This window comes from Lissotriton vulgaris, chromosome 7 (genome assembly GCF_964263255.1).
Source record: "Lissotriton vulgaris chromosome 7, aLisVul1.2, whole genome shotgun sequence".
In the NCBI taxonomy this organism is placed as follows: Eukaryota; Metazoa; Chordata; class Amphibia; order Caudata; family Salamandridae; genus Lissotriton; species Lissotriton vulgaris.
In genome coordinates, this window is record NC_141695.1 from 213,663,308 (window position 1) to 213,687,401 (window position 24,094).

General features: G+C 50.5%; 1 protein-coding gene across 4 annotated transcripts; it reads right to left on the bottom strand.

Annotated features, from left to right (window-relative positions):
• ETV2 (ETS variant transcription factor 2) lies at nt 1-19,493 on the bottom strand. 4 transcript variants are annotated; one of them, XM_086929972.1, is made up of 8 exons: nt 18,762-19,493; nt 16,475-16,547; nt 9,104-9,211; nt 7,772-7,852; nt 7,364-7,558; nt 3,749-3,967; nt 2,834-2,952; nt 1-1,530 (listed from the first exon to the last, which is right to left on the bottom strand). In XM_086929972.1, exons 2-8 carry the CDS (start codon nt 16,545-16,547, stop codon nt 1,252-1,254), a joined length of 1,074 nt encoding a protein of 357 aa, XP_086786098.1. In that variant the 5' UTR covers nt 18,762-19,493; the 3' UTR covers nt 1-1,251. The 4 variants fall into 4 exon arrangements, with proteins under 4 accessions (XP_086786098.1, XP_086786099.1, XP_086786100.1 ...); XM_086929973.1 differs by lacking the exon at nt 18,762-19,493 and adding an exon at nt 18,607-18,684 and having other exon boundaries at nt 4-1,530; XM_086929974.1 differs by lacking the exon at nt 9,104-9,211 and having other exon boundaries at nt 4-1,530; nt 18,762-18,900.
• Nucleotides 19,494-24,094: the final 4,601 nt, after the last annotated feature.

Genomic DNA, 24,094 nt, shown 5'->3' on the forward strand with positions numbered 1-24,094 from the left:
TTTAAAATATGTTCTCTTTATTGTACAAACATTCTGAGCATCATAGGTTATGAGAATACCAAAATGTAATAATATAGTTAACATATATAATAATTTTAATAACATAGTAAATGAGGTAGCAGTCCCCTTTTCAGTAATGAAGTCGCTTGCGACTTGGCAGGACTACGGTACGGGAAGCGTGAGCGCAATACTTCATAGGGCCCTGGTTTAAAGGCCCCACATGGTTGATGCAAGGCAGGAGGCAGGATCTGCCTACCACAACCAGGCACTAAAGCTAGCATCCTTAGAGGGGGAGAGCTGCCTCTTAATGGTCATTATTCAGGGCAACAATACACATTACCAGGTACTCGGACCAGGTGCTAAACTTCATTTGGTCAAAGCTTACTGTAGCAGGACATACCCCATTGGCATCTGCCCTAGGCAGTGACTTGCTTTTGGGGCCAACAGTAGAGATTGTCAAAGCATGTGCCCTGTACTGGGCAAGCAGGAAGCTGTAGCACCTTGTAGGGACTCCCATTCTTAGCGCTGATCTGCAGCCTCCATCAGCAAGCACCAGGAGTGATATTGCATAGCATTACTTTACAGTGATTTTCAAGGCCCAAGTAGGTTTATTGGGGTTCTATACGGAATGTCTTCTGTCTGCTATTCCCTGAGACGGCTCGCCATGTTTCAGTGCACTTGTTTTGGGGCTCCAGGAGCACCACAGCATTGCAGTCCAAATCACAATGCGTAAGGTGCCACGCCATGACATGACTTCTTTAAGGCACTAACTTGCCAGTGGCTTGTAGCAATGGCTCAGTGCATCTAGTAATTGGGCACAGGGTTATGCTGCGATAGTCCTTAATCCAGCTTGTATAGTTTATTTGTCAGTATTTTTTAAGGCACTAAATTCTTAGCTGCTTGTACTAGTTCGACACCATAGCCACAGAGTTTTGCTCCGATTGTCCTGGTTCCAGCCGCTATAGTGGAGCTCCACAGTGACTTTGTAAGACATAGAGCTTTGTTCAGACACGGTCCAGTGCATTGAGTTTTGGGACCCCAGAGCGCCAAGGCCCAGCATGCATTGCTCACCCCACCTTAAAGCGTCACTCAGGACCTACTGGTGAACCAATGGTCCATTAGTGCTCTAGATCAGGTCTTAGAATCCATGGGTAAGTTCCCTGGTTCCTGGGATCACAAGTAATCAGTTTCTGCTGAGGGCACCAGGTTCAGAAGCCAGTATTTGTCCAGGGCATGGCCCGTCACAAAGGTTCAGAGGTTCTCGAGATCCTGGCACTGGGATTTATGGCTTCTCGGATTGGACTCTGGCCTCCTGCTTTGGCCATCCAGAGCCGGGACGTCCATCTCTTGCAGTATCTCATGTGACGTCTTCCCCAGGAGGTGTTGTACGTTGCATACAAAGCGGTAGACGTATCGCTGGCCCCCGGTCTTGTGGATGATGTCCTTGTGGTAGTAGTAGCGCAGGCCACGGCTCAGTTTCTCGTAGGTCATCCGAGGCTTGTTCTTCCTCTTGCCCCAGCGCCTGGCCACCTGGAGAAAACACCACACATGAGCAGACATGTCTTTGGAGGGTGTGAGCCTGATGAGGTGAACAGTAATTGGGAATGGACCAGGCAAAAGAAGTCAGGCAATTAAACTAGTGAGGAACCAAGATGGTGGCCAGGGCAGAATTGTGATGAAGGAATGGAGGTGGCAATATGATCAGTGAGACCCTGGAGATGGCAAAGTGATGAGTGAAGGGGCAGATGGTGGAAACTGGAGAATGGGATGTTTTCATCTGTAGCCTGGCGAGGAACAAGGTAAAGATTCAGAAAAGCGAAGAAGGGGTAGAGAGGGCGGCACTGTGGGAAAGAGGGTGAAGTTGGGAGGAGATGATAGCAGTTTGAGAAATGGAAAGGAGTGGCAGGATAGCGAATGCGATGGCAGCAGGGGGAGAAGGTGTTTGAGGGTAGCAATCTAGGGATTAAGGGGTGGAGATGGCTGCATGGCGAGAAGTTGGGTGGGTCTGGCTGCATGGCGAGAAGGTGGGTGAAGATGGCTGCATGGCTAGAAGGTGGGTGGAGATGCCTGCATGGCAAGAAGGTGGGTGGAGATGCCTGCATGGCAAGAAGGTGGGTAGAGACGGCTGCATGGCAAGGAAGAGAATGAATATGACAGCATGGTGAGGAGGTAGGGGCTGCAGCTTGGCGAGTTGGTGTTGGAGATGGAATAATTGGTAAGGAGGTGAGGATCCAAGCTGATGAAGAAATGGTAGATGATAGCCTGGTGAGGGGTCGGGATGAGAACACAATAGGTAGTGGGAGGACAAGGCACAGGAAGAAATATGTTCTTGCAGGGAACTTTGTGGCTCTGCCCCGGTGAGGCTGGTAGGCAGTTAAGAGGTTCGCCTTGTGGAGTAGGAAAGTGGGTAAAATAGAATCCAGGGAGAATGATATTGTGCCCACGTCATTCAGTTGGCAAGCATATGCGTGAGGATGTACAAGCACACATGCATCACCACTTATGTGTGTGCCTACCTATCCAAGATGGTGGATGCTGGAGGTATTAGACAGTTCTAGCAACCATCAGTGTGGGGGACACATCACCTTGAGAGGAAGATGGGAGGTACACTTGGACTGGGTTCCATTGGGTAAAGTGCAGTGAATGGGTGGCCCTAGTATTCTGACCTTGGGGTCCCATGGGGAAGTTAAAGGACTCTGGAGCTTGAGAAGTGACCCCTCCCCCAATGTTTACTAGTAGAGGTCAAGAGCCTGGATCTGTGGTGAGTCCAGAAACTATGGGTGGAAGAGAAGATCCTTGGGGTGAAGCTCACACCTCCCGCCCCTGCATTTACCTCTGAAGGGTCTGAGAGTTTGAACTCCCAGCCATTCCCCGTCCAGCTGATGAACGTCTGGCAGGACCGGTCTTGAAGAAGCTCCAGCAGGAACTGCCACAGCTGGATCGGACCAGAGCCTGCAAGAGAGACCAGAATGGGATGCGTTAGTACGAGAAGATGACCAGGACAAGCTGAGAGACCCTTTCTTGAATCCCTCTAGTGAGTCCACAGCAGCCCACCTTAGTACCAGTGTATAGAGGCTTTGCCGGGACCTGGTGTTTGGGACCATAAAGCGAGCAGGTCAGTTTGAACTGAGGACATGAAAAAAAAAATACCCCTTTGGGACCCCTTCACCCCACTCTTACCCAGTATCCTCTGTCCTTACCTTGGGTCTCTTCAAACCTCCTTTCCCTGGCTGGTCCCTCCCCAGGTCCCCTTCACTCCACCCTTCCCCATGGTCACCTTCACCTCACCCTTCCCTTGACCTCACCCTTCCCTGGTCTGTCCCTCCGTCGGGTCACCTTCCCTCCACCCTTCCATGGTCCGTCCCTCTCCAGGGTCACCTTGACCTCACCCTTTCCTGGTCTGTCTCTCCCCTGGGTCCCCTTCACTCCACTCTTCCCCCTGGATCCCCTTCACTCCACCCTTCCCTTGGGTCATCTTCACTCCACCCTTCTCTTGGGTCATATTCACTCCACCCTTCCCTGGTCTGTCCCTACCCTGGGTCCCCTTCACTCCACCCTTCCCTTGGGTCCCCTTCACTCCACTCTTCCCCTGGTTCCCCTTCACTCCACTCTCCCCCTGGATCCCCTTCACTCCACCCCTCCTCTGGGTCATCTTCACTCCACCCTTCCCTTGGGTCCCCTTCACTCCACCCTTCCTCGGTCTTCTCCTTCCTTCCTTGGGTCCCACATACACCACCCTACTACGTACCGCTGTGCAGGACTCTGGCAGCCCCCGGCTGCGGTGGGCTCCTTGCGCTGGGCACCGGGTGCTGCTTGGGGGGCTTCGGGTGGGGTGCGCTGTAGGTCTGGTAGTATCCACAGTCTGAGGTGCCCCTCTGAGAGTAGGTACTGTCCCAGGGAGATTCGTTCCAGCCGCTCCAGTCCACCGAGGCCCAGGAGAAGCTCTGCTCGCCCAGCGAGGCTTCCTCTGAGGAGAGAGGGCAAGAGACAACCTCAGGAGGGTGTAGCTTAGCACAGGTATACACAAGGGTAAGAGACGCCGCAGGAAGGTCGAGCTTAGCAAAGGTATACCAAGGGTAAGAGACGGCCGCAGGAAGGTGGAGCAGGTACAGGTATACACAAAGGTAAGAGACGGCCGCAGGAAGGTCGAGCTTAGCAAAGGTATACACAAGGGTAAGAGACGGCCGCAGGAAGGTCGAGCTTAGCAAAGGTATACACAAGGGTAAGAGACGGCCGCAGGAAGGTGGAGCAGGTACAGGTATACACAAGGGTAAGAGACGGCCTCAGGAGGGTGGAGCTTAGAACCGGTATACACAAAGGCAAGAGACAATCTCAGGAGGGTGGAGCTTAGAACCGGTATACACAAGGGCAAGAGACAACCTCAGGAGGGTGGAGCTTAGAACCGGTATACACAAGGGTAAGAGACGGCCTCAGGAGGGTGGAGCTTAGCACAGGTATACACAAGGGTAAGAGACGGCCTCTGTGGTGGGGTGCAGGCACAGATATACACATGGGTAAGAGACGGCTTCGGGAGGGTGGAGCTTAGCACAGGTATACACAAGGGTAAGAGACGGCCTCAGGAGGGTGGAGCTTAGCACAGGTATACACAAGGGTAAGAGACGGCCTCAGGAGGGTGGAGCTTAGAACCGGTATACACAAGGGTAAGAGACGGCCTCAGGAGGGTGGAGCTTAGAACCGGTATACACAAGGGTAAGAGACGGCCTCAGGAGGGTGGAGCTTAGCACAGGTATACACAAGGGTAAGAGACGGCCTCAGGAGGGTGGAGCTTAGCACAGGTATACACAAGGGCAAGAGACGGCCTCAGGAGGGTGGAGCTTAGCACAGGTATACACATGGGTAAGAGACGGCCTCAGGAGGGTGGAGCTTAGCACAGGTATACACAAGGGTAAGAGATGGCCTCAGGAGGGTGGAGCTTAGCACAGGTATACACAAGGGCAAGAGACGGCCTCAGGAGGGTGGAGCTTAGCACAGGTATACACATGGGTAAGAGACGGCTTCGGGAGGGTGGAGCTTAGCAAAGGTATACACAAGGGTAAGAGACGGCCTCAGGAGGGTGGAGCTTAGCACAGGTATACACAAGGGTAAGAGACGGCCTCAGGAGGGTGGAGCTTAGAACCGGTATACACAAGGGTAAGAGACGGCCTCAGGAGGGTGGAGCTTAGAACCGGTATACACAAGGGTAAGAGACGGCCTCAGGAGGGTGGAGCTTAGCACAGGTATACACAAGGGTAAGAGACGGCCTCAGGAGGGTGGAGCTTAGCACAGGTATACACAAGGGCAAGAGACGGCCTCAGGAGGGTGGAGCTTCGAACCGGTATACACAAGGGTAAGAGACGGCCTCAGGAGGGTGGAGCTTAGCACAGGTATACACAAGGGTAAGAGACGGCCTCAGGAGGGTGGAGCTTAGCACAGGTATACACAAGGGCAAGAGACGGCCTCAGGAGGGTGGAGCTTAGCACAGGTATACACAAGGGTAAGAGACGGCCTCAGGAGGGTGGAGCTTAGCACAGGTATACACATGGGTAAGAGACGGCCTCAGGAGGGTGGAGCTTAGCACAGGTATACACAAGGGTAAGAGACGGCCTCAGGAGGGTGGAGCTTAGCACAGGTATACACAAGGGCAAGAGACGGCCTCAGGAGGGTGGAGCTTAGAACCGGTATACACAAGGGTAAGAGACGGCCTCAGGAGGGTGGAGCTTAGCACAGGTATACACAAGGGTAAGAGACGGCCTCTGTGGTGGGGTGCAGGCACAGATATACACATGGGTAAGAGACGGCTTCGGGAGGGTGGAGCTTAGCACAGGTATACACAAGGGTAAGAGACGGCTTCGGGAGGGTGGAGCTTAGCACAGGTATACACAGGGTAAGAGACGGCTTCGGGAGGGTGGAGCTTAGCACAGGTATACACAAGGGTAAGAGACGGCTTCGGGAGGGTGGAGCTTAGCAAAGGTATACACAAGGGTAAGAGACGGCCTCAGGAGGGTGGAGCTTAGCAAAGGTTTACACAAGGGTAAGAGACGGCCTAAGGAGTGGGGCGCAGGCACAGATATACACACGGGCAAGAGACTACCTCAGGGGGGTGGAGCTTAGAACAGATCTACACAGAGTAAGAGACTGTGGAGAAGTGTGGCTCAGGGGTTAGAGGCGGCAGACCTCGGGAAGGTGGAGCTTAGCAGATATACACACGGGTAAGAGACGGACTCAGGAGTTTGGAGGTTAGCACAGATGGGCACAACAGGTAAGAGACGACCTCGGTAGTGGGGCGCAGGCACATGTATACACAAGGGCAAGAGACAACCTCTGGAGGGTGGAGCTTAGCACAGATACACACATGGGTAAGAGACAGCCTCGGGAGTGGGGCGCAGATATACAAGAGTAAGAGACGTCCTTAGGAGTTTGAAGCTTAGTACAGATATACACAAGGGTAAGAGACGGCCTCAAGAGTTTGGAGGTTAGAACAGATGGGCACAACAGGTAAGAGACGGCCTCAGGAGTTTGGAGGTTAGCACAGATGGGCACAACAGGTAAGAGACGGCCTCGGTAGTGGGGCGCAGACACAGATGTACACAGAGCAGGAAAAGACCTCAGTCACCACAGGAATGGGCGGGGCACTAACACCATTCGAAACAGACTGCCAGGTGCAACAAAACGGCTAACACTCCTCTGCAATTTCTGGTATCCAACCACTAGATGGCAGAATTGTGCAAAGCTTGTGAACCTAGAAGATATTTCATGCTGCATGACATTATGCGCCCACCCTTCCTTAAATATAATGCAAACCACAGCAAATTAACTGGGCACGCACAGTGACACAGATACAAACGAGCACAAAGGCAGTCGGATAGGATGACAAGCGGAAACGTGCCACAGATGGGCACATAGAAACGCATAGGCACAGAGAAGATGCAGGCATGCCCAGAAGCACAGACAGGCACACAGACAGCCACGATGATGGACACAGAAATGCACAGCCACAGAAACAAACATAGGACAGTATTCGAACAGAGACTCTGAAATCTTCAGACACACAGATGGACACGGTCATGGAGATGGCGTGAAACAGACTAGATAAACAAAGTGCTAAACAGACTGATTCAGCTAGATATATACGGACAGACATGTATAGTGGCTGAGAGGTTCGTGGAACCACAGCCAAACACATATGACTGACACAAATCTAAATCGAGACAACCAGGCAGAGACAAAAACTCAGACAGCAATCGCAGAGAAGGAAAGCCGTGCAGAGACGGATGCAAGCCCACACAGACCCGCCAGTATGTAGCTAGCAGGAGAGACCCACACAGCTCCCCCTGTATGAACTCAGTAAGCAGCGAGGACCTACCTTTCAGTGCATGGTGCCCCTGCGCAGCAGCGGCGTGGGCCTCGGCCTGTGGCCCATGCGAGGCGGGGGGTGGTGGTGGGGGTATCAGATCGAGCTCCCGCTCCGGCACCGGCAGCAAGGTCTCGTAGGACTGCCCAAAGCCGTCCCCATCGGGGACCAGCGAGCTGGCCTGCATGTAGCCACTTCCGGTACTGCCTGTGGGAGACAAGGAACCTGGGTCAAACATACGGACACCACAGGGAGGCCTCCCGAGCCACGGGACGAACTGTCACACCCCAAGATTCACGCTGCAGCACACAGGGTGAGGCTGGTGCCCCTCACGCTGCCAGGCCAAGAACATGAACACAGCACCACGACCATACAGGCACACACAGCAGGAACCCGCCGGGACCACATCCGGGGCCTTACCCATCTCGCAGGGGGTCCAGTAGGAGGGCTCCAGGTAGGCGGACACGCCGTAATCTCCAGATCCGGGGAAGGTAGGGGGTCCTACGAGAGAGAGAGAGAGAGAGAGAGAGAGAGAGGCGTCAGTCACTACACTGAACACAGAGCTCGTGAGATGCATGAAAATAGTATATTACTTTCCCGGAACTGACTTCACAATCTGTCACATTGGACTGCTCCATTATCATACACGAATGGGGTCAGATGTAAGGAATGGCCAGGTCCATGAATTAGGCTACAGCGGATAGATGCGAGGTGTGGATAGGTCCATTATCATCGGCGACAGGGGCCGGATGTAAGGTATGGCCAGGTCTCTTGTCATCGGTTGTAGGGGACAGATGTATGGTATGGCTAGGTCCATTATCATAGGTGACGGGGCCCAGATGTAAGGTTTTGTCAGGTCATTAATACAGACAGGGGCCAGATGCAAGTTAGGGATTTGGCCACTTTTAGGAAACAAGGGCGATATTTAGGGTTTGGACTGATCAACTATTACAGGAGACTGAGTTACCTAAAATGTACATTTTCCACTGTTATTTTGAGCTAGACGGCAGATCCAGAATTAAAATCCAGTGTAGCCTATTAATTACTATATCTGGCCTGGTTCATTATTACAGGTGACAGAGGTGAGATGTCCGCTGTGACCTGGTCTATTACAGTTGGTGACTGAGGACCGATGGAAGGTGTGGACTGGCCCATTACTGATGGCGACAGGGGACCGATGGAAGTTGTGGACTGGTCCATTACAGTTGGCAACTGGGGACCAATGGAAGGTGTGGACTGTTCCATTACAGTTGGCGACAGTGGACCAATGGAAGGGGTGGACTGGTCTATTACAGTTGGTGACTGAGGACCGATGGAAGGTGTGGACTGGCCCATTACTGATGGCGACAGGGGACCGATGGAAGTTGTGGACTGGTCCATTACAGTTGGCAACGGGGGACCGATGGAAGGCGTGGACTGGTCCATTACAGTTGGCGACAGTGGACCAATGGAAGGTGTGGACTGGTCCATTACACTTGGTGACAGGGGACCGACGGAAGGTGTGGACTGGTCCAATACAGTTGGCGACTGGGGACCAATGGAAGGCGTGGACTGGTCCATTACAGTTGGCGACAGTGGACCAATGGAAGGCGTGGACGGGGCCATTACACTTGGTGACAGGGGACCAATGGAAGGTGTGAACTGGTCCAATACAGTTGGCGACAGGGGACCGATGGCAGGCATCGACTGGTCCAAGGTTGCACAAGTCGTGGTTACAGATGATTATAGGGGTGAGGGTCTCGAGTCTGTTACCTTTGGCGCTCTGCAAGTTCTCCATCTCCTTTCCAAAGCTCACATCTGAATAGTACCCATTCCTCTGACCCGTGTTCTCCAGGAGGAAGGGGGAGTCCAGTCCGAAGTCTGTTGTACAGAAAAAAAGGTGCAGGGTGACTAGAGGTCACCGCAACCCCAAAGGCAGCTTATAGGTTTCACGCCTCTGTGCCACTGGACACGAGCACACTGATCCTGTATTGTACCCACCAAGACACCCCGAAGCCATACAATCTCATCACTCAAATAATCCTAGCCTGAGGAACCCACATCCCTTACGTCATTAAATCAGACTCTTCTGGTTAGTTTAAACCAATAGCCTAGTCCTTTGAGGGCACATTCACACCCCTAACCCCAGAGCGAGGCTCCTTCATTTGACGAGCCCCAGACTTTGAAGTAAAGTTAGACAACATCGGCAGTTCCTCAGTACATGTGAACTGTAAACAACTGCGAAAGAATTGTGAAGGCTTTCTATGACATCACACACAGTCTAAGGGTTGTAAACATTCTTGCTATCATCATCTCTTTTATGACGTTTCCGATATCAGATATAGTCGACAGTAAAGATTCCGTAACATCACAACTGCCAGCGATTTGTCAATTGTGTCTAGGACATCGTAAACGATCTGTGGAATGTTAACATTCTTTCTATGACATCATAGTCTGTATATCACCATCATCCCAAAGGCGGTCATAGCGCAGGTAAGTGAATGGGAGTTTCAACAAAGGAGGGTGCCATCTAAAACTGCTCACTGGAGCTTTAATCACAAATCTTGATTGGACGTCCTTTTTAGGTTTATTAGGTTTAGCCTCCAAGACCGTGTATGTATTGTCTGTTACGAGGCATACTGTGGTTTACCATGAACACAGCAAGGTTTGGAGGACACCCATTCCTTACCAGTGGTTGGCTTTCCTGGTCGCTCACTTGTCTCATTCTTATTTGTGTCCATGCATGTCAATCTTGTGTCTGGCCCGCCCATGGAGCAATGCCTCTTTACCATGTGTGTTTTTGTCTGTGCTCAATGTCACAGAACTACATGTTTTCTTTTTGTGTCAGCCCTCAGAGTGCATGCGTCTTAAAACGGTCTTCCTCGTGTAATGCTGTCTGTCCCTGCCTGCTTCTCCCCGCCCCCTTCCTGTTGTGCTAGTCTGTTTCTCTATTTTGTAGTTGCCCTCAATCCTGCCCCATGTGGCCTCTGTGCCCCCCTGCCCTTCCCCTGTTGTGTTTCTGTCTCTCCCGCCCACCCCGCGTTGCTCCCAACCCCCCTGCTTCACCCCCGCCCAATATTCCCATCCCCTATCTGCTTTAAAAAAAATAAAACAAAAAACATGTTGTGCGGTTTTTTTTTAGTTACCTAACTGACTTATATCGGTAACTAAAAACAAAAGTAGCCGCATCATTTTGTAGACGTGCGCCCTAAAAGTGACGCCATTGGCTATGTATTCTGTAGTTTTTTTGTACTTTAGCGTGCCGGGTGCATTGCAGCTTGGCTAACAGCCATTGGTAAAACCAACAGTCACATAGGTAAGACCTAGAAGAAATAGTTTTATCTTTAGACAACATAAAAAGTGATATTTGTTTTAATGTTGCTATTGCTGTGGTTTCAATTAACTGAACAATAAACGTATTTTATTTGTAACTGTTTTTTTTACTGAGACCTATTGGTTTTTACCAAAGCTTGTTATGCACAGAAAACAAGTTTATTCTTTTAGTGAGTGAAAAGCAATTAGAAGAAAGATACGATGTTCGTTTCCAGTCACAGATTGTCCCCATACTGTGACATTAATTCCAGAATCAACGCAGGAGTGGCGGGCGGAGAATTGTCAGAATGCATCTCCATTTATTTTACGCCAGCAAAGATTTACAAAGTTACCTTTTTTCCACAATTTGTTTAGTTGCGGGTTCAAGCTTTCCTTCCTCCATCATGCCAAGTTTTTATGTGCATTGCGTGATACTTTTCATAGCAATTTGCCTTATATGGAAGTGTTCTCTCCAAGTTTACCTCTTACGAGATAAATTGTTGAAAAGAATGGATTGTCGTAAGTGTCACGACTTGTAAACACATTTGGCAACAACCTCAAACTGTACAAATGTGTGGTGGCAAAACACAAACCTCACCAGGGTTGCAAGAAACTACTTGTGCAACGTTCACACCCGTTTAGGGAATACCGCCATTGTCTAAAGGTAGCGCCACTTTAAAATCATCTGTGAAAGAGATCAAACAATCGCAGACACTTATGGCCCTGCTCGTGAGGCTGAATAAGCGTGTGTTGTGACCACGGAAGGCTGATGCATCAGCGTTTCAGGGGTCAGAGGGGCCATTGTTTGGGTACTTCCTGCCCCAGGGTTTGGGGCTGGTCATGCTTCCTGCCCCAGGGTAGGAGGCTGCATCCGTGGATTGTCTCCGTCGCTGGCCCTCCCCACCCCGTGACGCAAGTGCTAATGTGATGTCTGCAGACCAGCACGAGCCATGAATTCCAGCCACTGAAGTCAGTATTTACGGTACAGAAAACAGCTCATTCATTCACTATCCAGGGGTAGGCGTGGTTAGGTTACGGAGAGTCGCTCAGTGGCTTAGCCAGGGTGTAGGGGCCCTCTGTTAAATGCAGCAAGAATCAGGGATCAGTGGGTCTCTCAGCCCCGGTGCCACTGCACTTGCCGCACCAATGGAAGCTACGCCACTGCACTCGCTCCTTTTATGTCTTAACTTTTTAACTAAATGACAATAGATGTCCAGCACGGAAAGGGGAGACGGCTGTGCCCGGTAGTCACATGTGTATAGCGCCAAACCGCTGTAGGAATGGAAGCTTAGCGCATTATGAAGCTGGTCCCCTTCCATGCGCACCTGAGAGTCTGCCAATCGAATTGGTTTGAACACTTAAGTTATTTTGGAAAATTGTATTAAGTGCATATGTCAAAATATCAGGGAAGACAGACATGTTGTTTGGCTTTAAATTGTAAATCTGGGTTAATTTGCTTTCGCGTGTGCTCCTCGCCTGCATGCTCCCTGCGTCTAGTTATTGTTTTATCTGGCAGGATAGCGCCATAACTGTGTTGGGCCCAATCACTGCGCTTTGCCTCAGCTCAGCAAGGGATCCTCCAGTGTAAATGTTTGATCTTCCACAGAAGGTGGCCAGGCCCTGTTAGGGCTCCGAGCTACAACCCTTCTAGGTCTTGCTTTGAATGCAGGATTGTGGTGTTCTGGTGTGTGAATGGGCCATGTGTGTGGGTGGAGCAAAGATGCCAACGGCCCCATCATGTGTGACACCTTCAGGAGCGCTTAGCGTGCCCTGATTCTTGAGCTTAGCGGTAGAAGCCAAACTACAACTCCCAGAATGCAGTACGAGTTCAGTGAAAGGAAGCACCTCCTGACGGTGCACGGATGACACAATTATTAACTGGTCAACTTTCGCAACCGAACTTATCAACAAACACGAGAAACCGATAAAGTATGCAAGCCAGACTGGGCAAAAGCAGAAGCCCCACTCAAACCCGGAGATACAATTTGCAACGAGAACCATGAATCAGACACGGCGGGCGTTAAAAACTGACCCAATGGACCCTACAAAAATAACAAAACTGAGAGAGGCCCGCAGTCATCTTAAGAAAGCCAAGAGGGACCTACGTAGAAACCAACGGAACTCGTTTTAGGCTAGACTCCAGCAAGATATCAAATCAAACAATTCCGCTAGGTTTTGGCGATCAATCAATAACATATCTGGGCACGCTTCTAAAGTCGCTTCTTCATGCATATTGGAGTCAGAGTGGGTCGACTTTCTCCATCTTCACTACAGCGATTGGAAAGCAAAAATCCCACAACAGAATTTCCCCTTGTAGAAATTGTTGCACATAAAGTGGCTGACCAGGCATCGGATCTGAACACCTTAAAGACCCTATCAAAGGAACGCTTCAATAACGACCAAAAAACTGAGTCATTAAATGACAGTCCTACAACCAAGGCAGCAATGAACCAGCAACAATCCAGAGGCAGAAATAAAAAAATTGATTAAAAAGGGTCGGAAAGATGGGGCTTCAGGTCCAGGTGGAATCCCTCAAGCTTTGTTTAAGGAAGACATAACTTTCTGGGCTGAGAAGCTATGCACCATATTCAATTCAATCCTGCAGAACAGTAGTGGCGGGGACAAAAAATCCCCTGGGAACTACCACCTCATTGCCCTCACCGACAATGAAGAAAAATATTTTGCAGGAGTGTTGCTTAACTCATTAAGGGCATGGGTGGAAGACAACTCTGTCATTCCTCTCAATCAAACTGGCTTTACAACTAACACCGGCACTTCGTTCAATCTCATGACCCTTTCCTGCCTGATTGACCAAGCGAAGTTCAGCTCCTGCCCACTCTACATGGGATTTATTGATTTCCAAGCGGCCTTTGATAACGTGAATAGAGCGAAGCTCTGGCAGAAGCTGTCTAGTCTAAACATTCCAGCTGATCTTCTAAGAGCCATACAACTTTTACATCAGGACACATGGGTCAGGATTAAGATCAGGGATGGTTCAAGACTATCACGCCAAATTCCGACCATAAAAGGTCTAAAACAGGGCTGCGTCCTGGCCGCGACACTTTAACTTATTTCTATCAGATCTCCCCGAAGCTCTAAATAAGGTTAATTCTCACGCTCCTAAAGTAACTGGTCTATTGCTGTCAAACCTGCTTTACGCTGACGACGTGGTCCTTCTTAGTAAAACAAAGATTGGCATGCAAAGGCTCCTGGACGCTACCTTGGAATACTCAAAAAAGAATGAGCTTCTGATTAATAACAAGACCAAAATCTTGGCGGTTTGTCTAGGGAAAGCTAAGAAACTGTCTTGGACCCTGAACAAGGAAAGCATTGTTGAATCCAATTGCAACAAGTACTTTGGTGTTATTTTCAACAACAATGGCAAATACAAAGCCCACTTAGAAGAACAAAAAAGGAAGGGAGCCGCACTTGCTTTTGCAATTGGATCAATCCATAAGGAACTACAAGGCCCAACTTTTGCACCAACAATACAGGGCGCTCAGGCAAAAATTATTCCCACACTAACCTATGGCAGTGAAGTCCTCAAAGGCTTGGACAGTGGCCAATTGGACAAAATCATCACAAAGATCTACAGAACACTGTTCAAGTTACCAACCCAAACATCACCGGCACAAATCAGGTTGGAACTGGGAATCTGCCACCAACCATACGCCAGAGCCATGTCTTTTCTTGTGTGTTGCCATAAATTGAGGTCAAAAGAAGGCAGCCTAGCACATCATCTGTGGGCCAGTCTCGACATGAATGTATGGCGTGCAGGGCATGATTATTGGGAAAAAGGCCTAACAACTCTATGCCTAAACGACCTTTGGAGCATGCACATAAGTCAATAGGAATTCAAACGGCTAGCGAAAATAAGCACAAAAAAGCTATCAATAGTCGAAGACAAGGCTCGCCTAGCAAAACAAAGTCATGGGTGGTTAACCTTGAAATCTTATGCCTTGTTGGCCCCACAGCAGTACCTAACTATCTTTCCCTGCACGAACAAAATTAATGCCCAGATGCATCAAAGTACTTTTTTGCGATTCCTAATTTGCGAAATTTACCGAATCGCAAATTAGGAATCTCAAAATGGTAGGCATCATTTTTCTTGCATTTTTTTTGCGATTCGGTAAAAATCGCAATTTTTATCGAATCGCATAAAAAATGCGATTTTCAAATTGCGAATTCGCAATTCCCATTCATTCCTATGGGCTGAAATGCCCATAGGAATGAATGGGAATTGCGAATTCGCAATTTGAAAACGGAATTCAACAAAGCATTTCAAGGGTGGAGAGGGGGGTCCAAATGACCCCCCCCTGCACCCATGAAATGCACTTTTACCTATAAGTTACAGACACACATGTCCTAAGGACATGTGTGTCTGTAACTTAACAGTTTAAAAAATGCATTTTAGTGCATTTTTAAACAATTTTGCAAATTACCACGAGGTTCAACCTCGTGGTAATTTGCACTTGCAATTTGTAAAATCGCAAATTTTTTAAGAATGATGCATTGCATTTAAGGAAACGCAATATTGCGATTCCTTAAATGCAATCGCATTTTAGAAAAATTAGCGATTTTCAACAAAAACAAATGATGCATCTCAAAAAGCATTTTTGGAATCGCAAACGGCCGATTTTAAGGAATCGCACCGTTTGCGACTCCAAAAATGCTTGATGCATCTGGGCATACGTTTTTTAAAACTGAGACTGGGAGTTATCAACCTGTTGATCCATCTACCAAAATGGAAAAGAGATCACGGACAAGAACTATGTCGACTTTGTGGGAACCACAAAGAAGACATAATACACATAATATGTCTTTGCTCAAAACTGCTGAACGAAAGATGGTCCCTTCTCAAGCATCTCTGGAACATTAACATGACCAGATCGTGTAGAGCAGTTTTGGCCTGCTTTGATCCTAGGAACACCAAACTAAACTGTGTCCCGGTAAGGTACATGGATCACGCAGTAAAAAAACTCGGTGAGGTGCCCACAGTCTGTAATCCACTATCGGCATAACGTTTTGGCAGAGTTCCATCTCTCACCTGTATCCATATTGGACTTAATCTACTCCCTTTTTTTAAATGAATGTTTCGGTTATCTTGTATTTGCAATGATTTTTGTTAATCAAGCAATAAAGTTTTATTTACTATTTACCTCCTGACGGTGTCACGTCAAGTGCGGGCATTTGGAAGGCGTGTACGTTAACTTCGCCTGCTCAAGTGCCCAGTTCTCTTTAATGCATTTCACATTATTTTCTAGAATTAATGTTGGGGGGAGGCGCGGTTCGTCTATGCTTTCTGCTCAGTATATGCAATTGTGAACATTCCTGGCTAGTGTATATTAAACATGTGGTATGTAATCATCTTCGTTCCTGGCTTCAAAGATAAACATACGATTTTTGCGGTAGTTCAGTTAAACGCGGCCACATGATCCTCTCTGGAGGCGGGAACGAAGATACAGCCCATGGCATTGGAGGCTAGGCGTCGGTGTGACATACCGGATAGACCCACTTGACGTCAAGTGGGTCTATCGCGATATCAGATATGTCCCCACCAAAGCTTAGTATCTTCCAATGTGATGGACAGACCAGGAAGTCAACCCCCAGCCGTGCATAGGCCACACTGCACCCCACTGCAGCTCACTCCATTGCATTACTGAGCACACAGCACTTCACTTCATTGCAGTACAGAACACTTCTTTCCAGTGCACTGCAGGCCCCTTCATTACACTGCACCAAACCACAGCACACTGCTGCTCCCTTCACTTCCTCACATCACACAGAGGCCTGAACACTTCACCACGCTGCGGCGCAGAACTGCTCTCTCACCTGGGGCTTCCATCTTGGGGCCAGGCACCTCCTGCAGAGACAGGTCCTCGCAGTAGTAACCTCCAGACTCCATCTGAGGCAGGACAGGAAGACAGCATTAGCATTAGACGCCGCGTGCTCCTCCTCAGCACACTCTCTGACTCCTTTGTGAGCCTGCCTGACTGTTTCTATAGCGCCTCCCACCCGGCTGTTCTCTTAGCGCTTAGAAACGGTCAAGTTGCTTTTTAGTTCAAGATAGTAAGAGAGGGGTCGAGTACCGCGCCAGGGCATCAGTTCCCTCGTCCGGCTAAATGGCCCATAAACAAGGCGAGGACTTTAGAAACATAACTGGACTTGTTTATGTATCTCGTCACCGGACTTTACAGTGCTCCCTATCCCATTTTCTCTTCCATTTAACTAAACGCTCGAGGGCACACTCAGCCCATCATCGTCTGCATCTGAGGTACACTCACCCCATCAACCTCTGAGGGTACAGTTACCGAATCAACCTCTCCATCTGAGGGTACAGTCAAACCCCCAACCTCTGACGGTACATTCACCTCACCAACCTCTGCATCTAAAGATACAGTCACCTCCCCAACCTCTGCGCCTGAGGGCACACTCACCCCATCAACCACTACACCCGAGGGCACACTCACCCCATCAACCACTACACCCGAGGGCACACTCACCCCATCAACCACTACACCCGAGGGCACACTCACCCCATCAACCTCTGCGCCTGAGGGCACACTCACCCCATCAACCTCTACGCCTGAGGGCACACTCACCCCATCAACCTCTGCGCCTGAGGGCACACTCACCCCATCAACCTCTATCAAGCATCTGAAGATAGTCACTCCATTAACCCAAGTACCTGTGGTCACAACACATCCTTGCCGCCTTTACCTCAATGACCTAGGCGCCCGGGGTACAGTGCACCCACATTCACCCAGGCTTCTGTGAGGGTGGTTACCAGGGTTGGATTGGGAATGAAAATCGGCCCGGGCACACAAAAAAAAAACCGGACCACATCTGCATAAACACTCCTCATATCACTGCGTATGGGTAATCTTATAAAAAAAAACTTTAGGGGGGTGGGGGTTAAAAAAATGCACGCGTTAGTTTACACTGGTGAAACAAGTGAGGCCGCCCCCTGCCCCCGCTCAGTATGTGCAGACATTAATGGGCCGGCCCGAGAGACAAAGGGAGAGATACCTGTTGTAAACGGAGGTAATGAGCGCCCATCCGCCTCTAGACAGGCCACTCAGACTCCCGCTGGGCCGCTGACGGTATCAGAAGAACAGAGACAGCGCCCAAAGAGCCCCCCAGACTGCTAAAAATATAACAGCCCTCGGGCATTGCCTGAATGCCCTCGTTACCAATCGGACGCTGGTGGTTACCCCATCAGCTTGGCATTTGAGGGTACAGTCACTCCATTATCCTCACCATCCAAGGGTACACTCACCCCATAGCCACTTGGAATCTCAACCCCTTAGCCTGCCTGCCTGCCCTCAAATCTCTCTCTGCGGTCTCCCTCTCTCTCTCTCAGGGGTCTCACGCACTCCCCTGATTCTCTGAGGTCTCACTCTCTTGGAACTCACTCCCGCTTCTCCGACGGCTCACTCCCTGGCCTATTGGAGGTGTCACGCCTCTCACCCGTTGGAGTCTCATTATGATGTATCATTCCCTGGTGTTTCATTCCCTTCAATTTAGGTCTCAAACATTCCTAGGAACCTCCCTTCCCGCGCTGAAGTCTCACCCCTTTTTGGAGTCTCACTTACTCACTGAAATCGAACCCTCCTGTCTGAGATCTCACCCCTCTTCCTGAAAACTCTGACTTTACCCCCCGCAGAGGACTCCCTCTCGTGCTCTGGCCCCACTCCCTGCCCGGGGCTCCTCTCTCCGAGATCTCACACAGCCTTGATTCTCGCCCCCGGGGTTTCACTCGCTCGCTGAGGTCTCGCACCCCTGCTTCTCATTCCCAGCAGTTTCACTCGCCTCTGAAGTCTCGCTACCTTGGACCAACGCCCATCTTTGCTTCTCACGGCCTCCATGCAGTCTCAATCCCCTCAGGTCTTGCTTTGCCTATGAGGCTTCACTCTGTCCTGTGAGTTCACCCCCTCCAGTCTCACTCCACGGAGGTCACTCACCTCTCTCAGGGTTCACTTTGTGGAGCTTCACTCGCCTCTCCCAGATCTGAACCCCCTCACTGGCGTCTCGTTGACTTTTTTATGTCCCCCACGCCCCCCCTCCCCGTGAGGTCTCACTCCCCGGGTTTCACCCACGGCTCTTGCCTCTCACTCACCTCAGTGAAGCAGGCGCTCTGTTCAGCCTCCGGTCCTCTGCCTCCGGCTCGCTTGGCGCTCCCTTCCTGCAGGGGGAGGGGAGCCCCGGTCTCTTCACCCCCTCTCCGCCTCCGCTGCTCTGCAGAACTTCAAAGAAACTTTACTCCTCACAGGCAGCCTCTTTGTCTCAGAACCGATGGCTCCGTCTCGGATACTCTATCCTCGAGCAGTCTCTTTCGAACGTACGGCAGCCAAGACACGTCCTCCTTGCGAGATGTCTCTTCTCTGTCGCAGTTTTCAGCTCTAAGATCGCTCCTCCCTGCGATCTGTCTCTGGGGGGTTACAGTAGCCTCGGAACCAGATGCATCTATCACTGTCGTCTCTCCGACGGAGTACCCTCTCTGAGCGGTCTCTGCCCTGCACTGTAGACTCTCTGGGTTAACGTCGTTCCAACCCTCTCGCTGTCACTGCTGTTTCGCCTGGCAGTCTCCCTCCCACTTAGTCCCGTTCCTCCTCTGCAGGGCTGTCTCGACCTCACGCCCTCTATCGGTGATGTGTCCCCTGGGAGTCTCTTCCCTATACAGCACTCTCCCAAGTTAGCGCTGTTGCATCTTCGAGTGCTTCCTTCACTACTGTCTCTCAGTTTGCTGGCAGTCTCTTTGCACGGCTGTCTCTGCCCCTGTTTCCCTTCTGTCACTGCGCTCTCGTGCCTCCCTCGCACCCTCTCTCTCTTCCGGGCCCAGCAGTTTCTTGGCACGGGTCCCGCAGAGCCCCTTTCATACCCCTGAACTGCTCTCTGATTGGCTGTCCCGCTGATGATGAGATGCTGCTTCGTGACTCTGCCGCGGTAGGGTTTCCGTGACGTCAGAGGCCGGGGCTGCAGGGGGTAAATCACGACTCTGGACTCAGACCCCTCTCCCCTCCCTTGAGACCCTGCCCTTATCTGCAGCCCATCAGGGCTGGGAGTCGGATTGCACTATGGGGGGAGGATCGCAGAGCAGTGAAATGTGAGGCAGGCCGGCGTGCCATATGGATGTGCGTTATTATGTGCATATGCTTGTGGAGTTATAGGCATGTCAGAATCGACGTGGCATATGCGTAGCATACGCACGTTTCTATACTTGTGCATGCCCAATGTTATATATGTCGCTTATTAATATAGTGATGTACCCATAACTTAGCCTGAAAGTTGCTTGTGAATATGTCTGTGTGTGTATGTATGTATGCATACATACACACACAGTGACTGCGTGTTTCTATAAAGTTTAAATATGTTTTATATATATGCCAATGTGTGTTGAAGAATGAGTGGGTGTATAAGTGTCTGGATGGAGGGTTTAGTAGGTGCGTGACTGATTGTATAAGTGAGTGTTAAATGTGTCTTACTGAATGCATGGGTTAGTGACTAAACTGTGAATGTTTGTATCAGTCTGTCTGTTGTGTTAGCTGCTGCATGGGTTGGTCTGTAGTTACATGATTGTCTATATTGGTTATTGATTGGTTGCCTGAGTATTTGTATGGGTGCCTGAGTGTAGGTGGTGCAGTTATAGTTAGCTGAACTAACTAAAACGTCGGAATTTCTCTGGTTTTGTACGAGTAAAATGTCCAACTAACTATAACGTCCCTGAAACCTATGTTTTTGTCAGTGAATTTCAAAGGTTTTTTAAATGCTAATTTCTAACTATAACGTCCCTGAAAAATATGTTTTTTTCAGTTAATTTCAAAGGTTTTTAAAATGCTAATTTCTAACTATAACATAGCAGTCTCATTTTCAGAGTGGTGGAGAAAGGTGAGAGTGTCCTCCAAATACATTTTAGCAATCCCACTGTGTGGGATTTACCGGAGGTAACAGGAGGGGTAGTTAGCCCCCATCGTCAACCTTGGGGGCCAACTACCCCTCCTATTACTACCAGTAAATTCCACACAGCACGATTGTTAACTTGTTATATCAGGCCCGGCCCCTCCCTGCACCACTGTACAAACGCACCTCCTGGCGCGTTGTAAGTTAAGGGATGAACTCCCCTTGAATTATGAGGGTCCCAGGAGGCCACCTAGCCCACCTGGTTCCTCCAGTAAGCGCCACAGAGCTGCTTTGCAGAGATGTGTTCTGAGGCCACGCCCCTTTTTACACCACTCTGCAAACGCGGCTTCTGGTGCACTGGTGGTGGGGTGATGAGGTCCTCTTGTGTCCTGAGGACCTCAGGACACAAGTAGACTTCATCCTCCGAGCAGCAGTGCACCAGAAGACGTGTTTGCAGAGTGGTGTAAAAAGGGGCGCGGCCTCCGACCACCTCTCTGCAACGCAGCTCTGTGGCGCTTACTGGAGGTACCTGGTGGTCTAGTTCGCCCCCAGGGACCCACAGTATTGAAAGGGAGTTAAACCCCCAATTTACAACATGCCGTGGGGGGTGTTTGAACACTTCCCATATCAGACCCCATCTCAGTCCGGCATCACAGTGCATACATGCCACCTGGTGCATTGTAAGTTGGGGGATTAAGTCTCCTTGAATCCTGAGGGTCCCTCTGGGCCAACTAGCCCACCAGGTACCTTCAGGAAGCCCCACAGAGCTGCGTTGCAAATAGGTGTAAAAAGGGCTGTGTCCTCGGACCACTCACTGCAATGCAGCTCTGTGGCGCATACTGGAGGTACCTGGTGGGCTAGTTGGCCCCCAGGGACCCTCAGTATTCAAGGGGGATTAATTCCCAAATTACAACGCGCCACAAGAAGCATTTGCAGAGTGGTGCAGGGAGGGGGGCGGGACCTCCGGCGAGATACCAGCTTTCTTTCTTTATTTTATTTTTTGAAGGGGTGCTCTGTGGCCCAGCTTCTTTAACCATTTTTCTTGCACTGGGGACCCCATACCTCAGAGCCTGACCCCTTTAATTAACCCCCCCAAAAAATGGGAAGGGGCTGCGTGGCCCCCTTCCCGGGGCCAATTTCGACCCCGGGCACCCTACCCCCCAGGGCATGGCCAGTCTTTTTTATATTTTTTAAAATATATTTCTTTTGAGTGGGGCAGCGTGGCCCCCCTCCTCAGGCCAATTTTGGGCCTGGGGACCCCATCCCCGGAACCGGCCTTTCCTTTTTTTTTTGTAAAATAATTTTTTTCACTGGAGGGGAACCGCTCTGCCCCCTCACGGGCCACTTCTGGCCCCGGGGTCCCCATCCCTCGGGGCCTGGCCACTCCGTTGGGGACCGTGGGGAGAGCCCCAATGTCCCCACGGTCCCGCCGGCTCCACGCCTCCTGCGGCAGCCGGCATTGCTTTTCCACAACGGGAGCTGCTGACATGCAGCTCCCCTTGTGGAAAAGCAATCCTGCTTTGCTTTATTGACACAAGAGCAGGTTTTCCCGCTTGAGCTTCAATGAAGCAAAGCAGTGTTTGCTATGGCAGGGCGGGAGGCGTCCCCCTGCCCTGCCATAGCAAACAGCAATGTCCCAGGGGTGGGCACCCCGAGACATTGCAGGAGCCGACCCTAGGGGGTGGCGGTCCCCAGGGCCATCCAGCGCTCCAGGAGGGGGGCCATGCGGCTCCCCTCCCAACGTTTAAAGCGGTGGTGGTCCCAGGGGCATGAGGGTCCGTAATGGACCCCCGCATTTGAATACAGAGTGCACCGGGTATGTGGTGGTCCCCAGGGCAGTGTGAGGGCGCTCAAGCCCCCCACACTAATTATTTATTACAGCCCAGGGGAGGGGGTGGTCCCCGGAGATTGCTCCCCACCCTTATTTAATGAAGCCCCGTGGAGTTGGCGGTCCCCGGGACCCCCACGCATTTATTTTGGCGATACCCGGGGCTGCTGGAGGCCGCGTGCCCCTTGCATATAATTACTTTAGCCCTGGGGAGGTGGCACTCCCTGGGGCTTTTGGGCCCCCGTTAATTAAATACACATTACCCCCGGGACCTGGCCCACCCGGGGGCCTTATTAAAATGATTCAGAAAAGGGGGTGGTGATGAACAGAGTGTCTGAATTAAGCAGACCACTCTTACCCAGTCCAAAGATCAGGGCTTGATCCATCACCGTTTTTTAGCTCACTGCACTATCCCAGCTCAGAACTTGGCTATATGCAAATTAGCCTGACCCTGGCCCAGTGCATCATGGGAACAGGGCAGACCAAACTACCAAGCCAATTCTTATACTGGGAAGGAAACAAGCTACCGGGGACCGGTTTCTGGCATTTCAGTCGTTTTCGGCCCAGCTTGCTTGAATCCTGATGGTGCAATGAGCTAGGGACTCACATCTGAGTATACCCTTCCACGCTTATGGTGGACAAAAATGATTCAGAAAAGGGGATGGTGATGAACAGAGTGTCTGAATTAAGCAGACCACTCTTACCCAGTCCAAAGATCAGGGCTTGATCCATCACCGTTTTTTTAGCTCACTGCACCATCCCAGCTCAGAACTCGGCTATATGCAAATTAGCCTGACCCTGGCCCAGTGCATCATGGGAACAGGGCAGACCAAACTACCAAGCCAATTCTTATACTGGGAAGGAAACAAGCTACCGGGGACCGGTTTCTGGCATTTCAGCCGTCTTCGGCCCGGCTTGCTTGAATCCTGATGGTGCAATGAGCTAGGGACTCACATCTGAGTAGACCCTTCCACGCTTATGGTGGACAAAAATGATTCAGAAAAGGGGGTGGTGATGAACAGAATGTCTGAATTAAGCAGACCACTCTTACCCAGTCCAAAGATCAGGGCTTGATCCATCACCGTTTTTTAGCTCACTGCACCATCCCAGCTCAGAACTTGGCTATATGCAAATTAGTCTGACCCTGGCCCAGTGCATCATGGGAACAGGCAGACCAAACTACCAAGCCAATTCTTATACTGGGAAGGAAACAAGCTACCGGGGACCGGTTTCTGGCATTTCAGCCGTCTTCGGCCCGGCTTGCTTGAATCCTGATGGTGCAATGAGCTAGGGACTCACATCTGAGTATACCCTTCCACGCTTATGGTGGACAAAAATGATTCAGAAAAGGGGGTGGTGATGAACAGAGTGTCTGAATTAAGCAGACCACTCTTACCCAGTCCAAAGATCAGGGCTTGATCCATCACCGTTTTTTAGCTCACTGCACCATCCCAGCTCAGAACTTGGCTATATGCAAATTAGCCTGACCCTGGCCCAGTGCATCATGGGAACAGGGCAAACCAAACTACCAAGCCAATTCTTACACTGGGAAGGAAACAAGCTTCCGGGGACCGGTTTCTGGCATTTCAGCCGTCGTCGGCCCGGCTTGCTTGAATCCTGATGGTGCAATGAGCAAGGGACTCACATCTGAGTATACCCTTCCACGCTTGTGGTGGACAAAATATTTAACAACAAGGGGTGGTGATGGACAGAGTTTCTGAATT

Excerpts from the sequence above, each read along its gene's own strand:
- ETV2 (XM_086929972.1), bottom strand. The coding sequence starts at position 16,547 with ATGGAGTCTGGAGGTTACTACTGCGAGGACCTGTCTCTGCAGGAGGTG. Across the intron at positions 9,212-16,474 it reads CCCCAAGATGGAAGCCCCAG|ACTTCGGACTGGACTCCCCC; the intron begins GTGAGAGAGCAG and ends TCTGTACAACAG. Across the intron at positions 3,968-7,363 it reads GGGGCACCATGCACTGAAAG|AGGAAGCCTCGCTGGGCGAG; the intron begins GTAGGTCCTCGC and ends CTCTCTCCTCAG.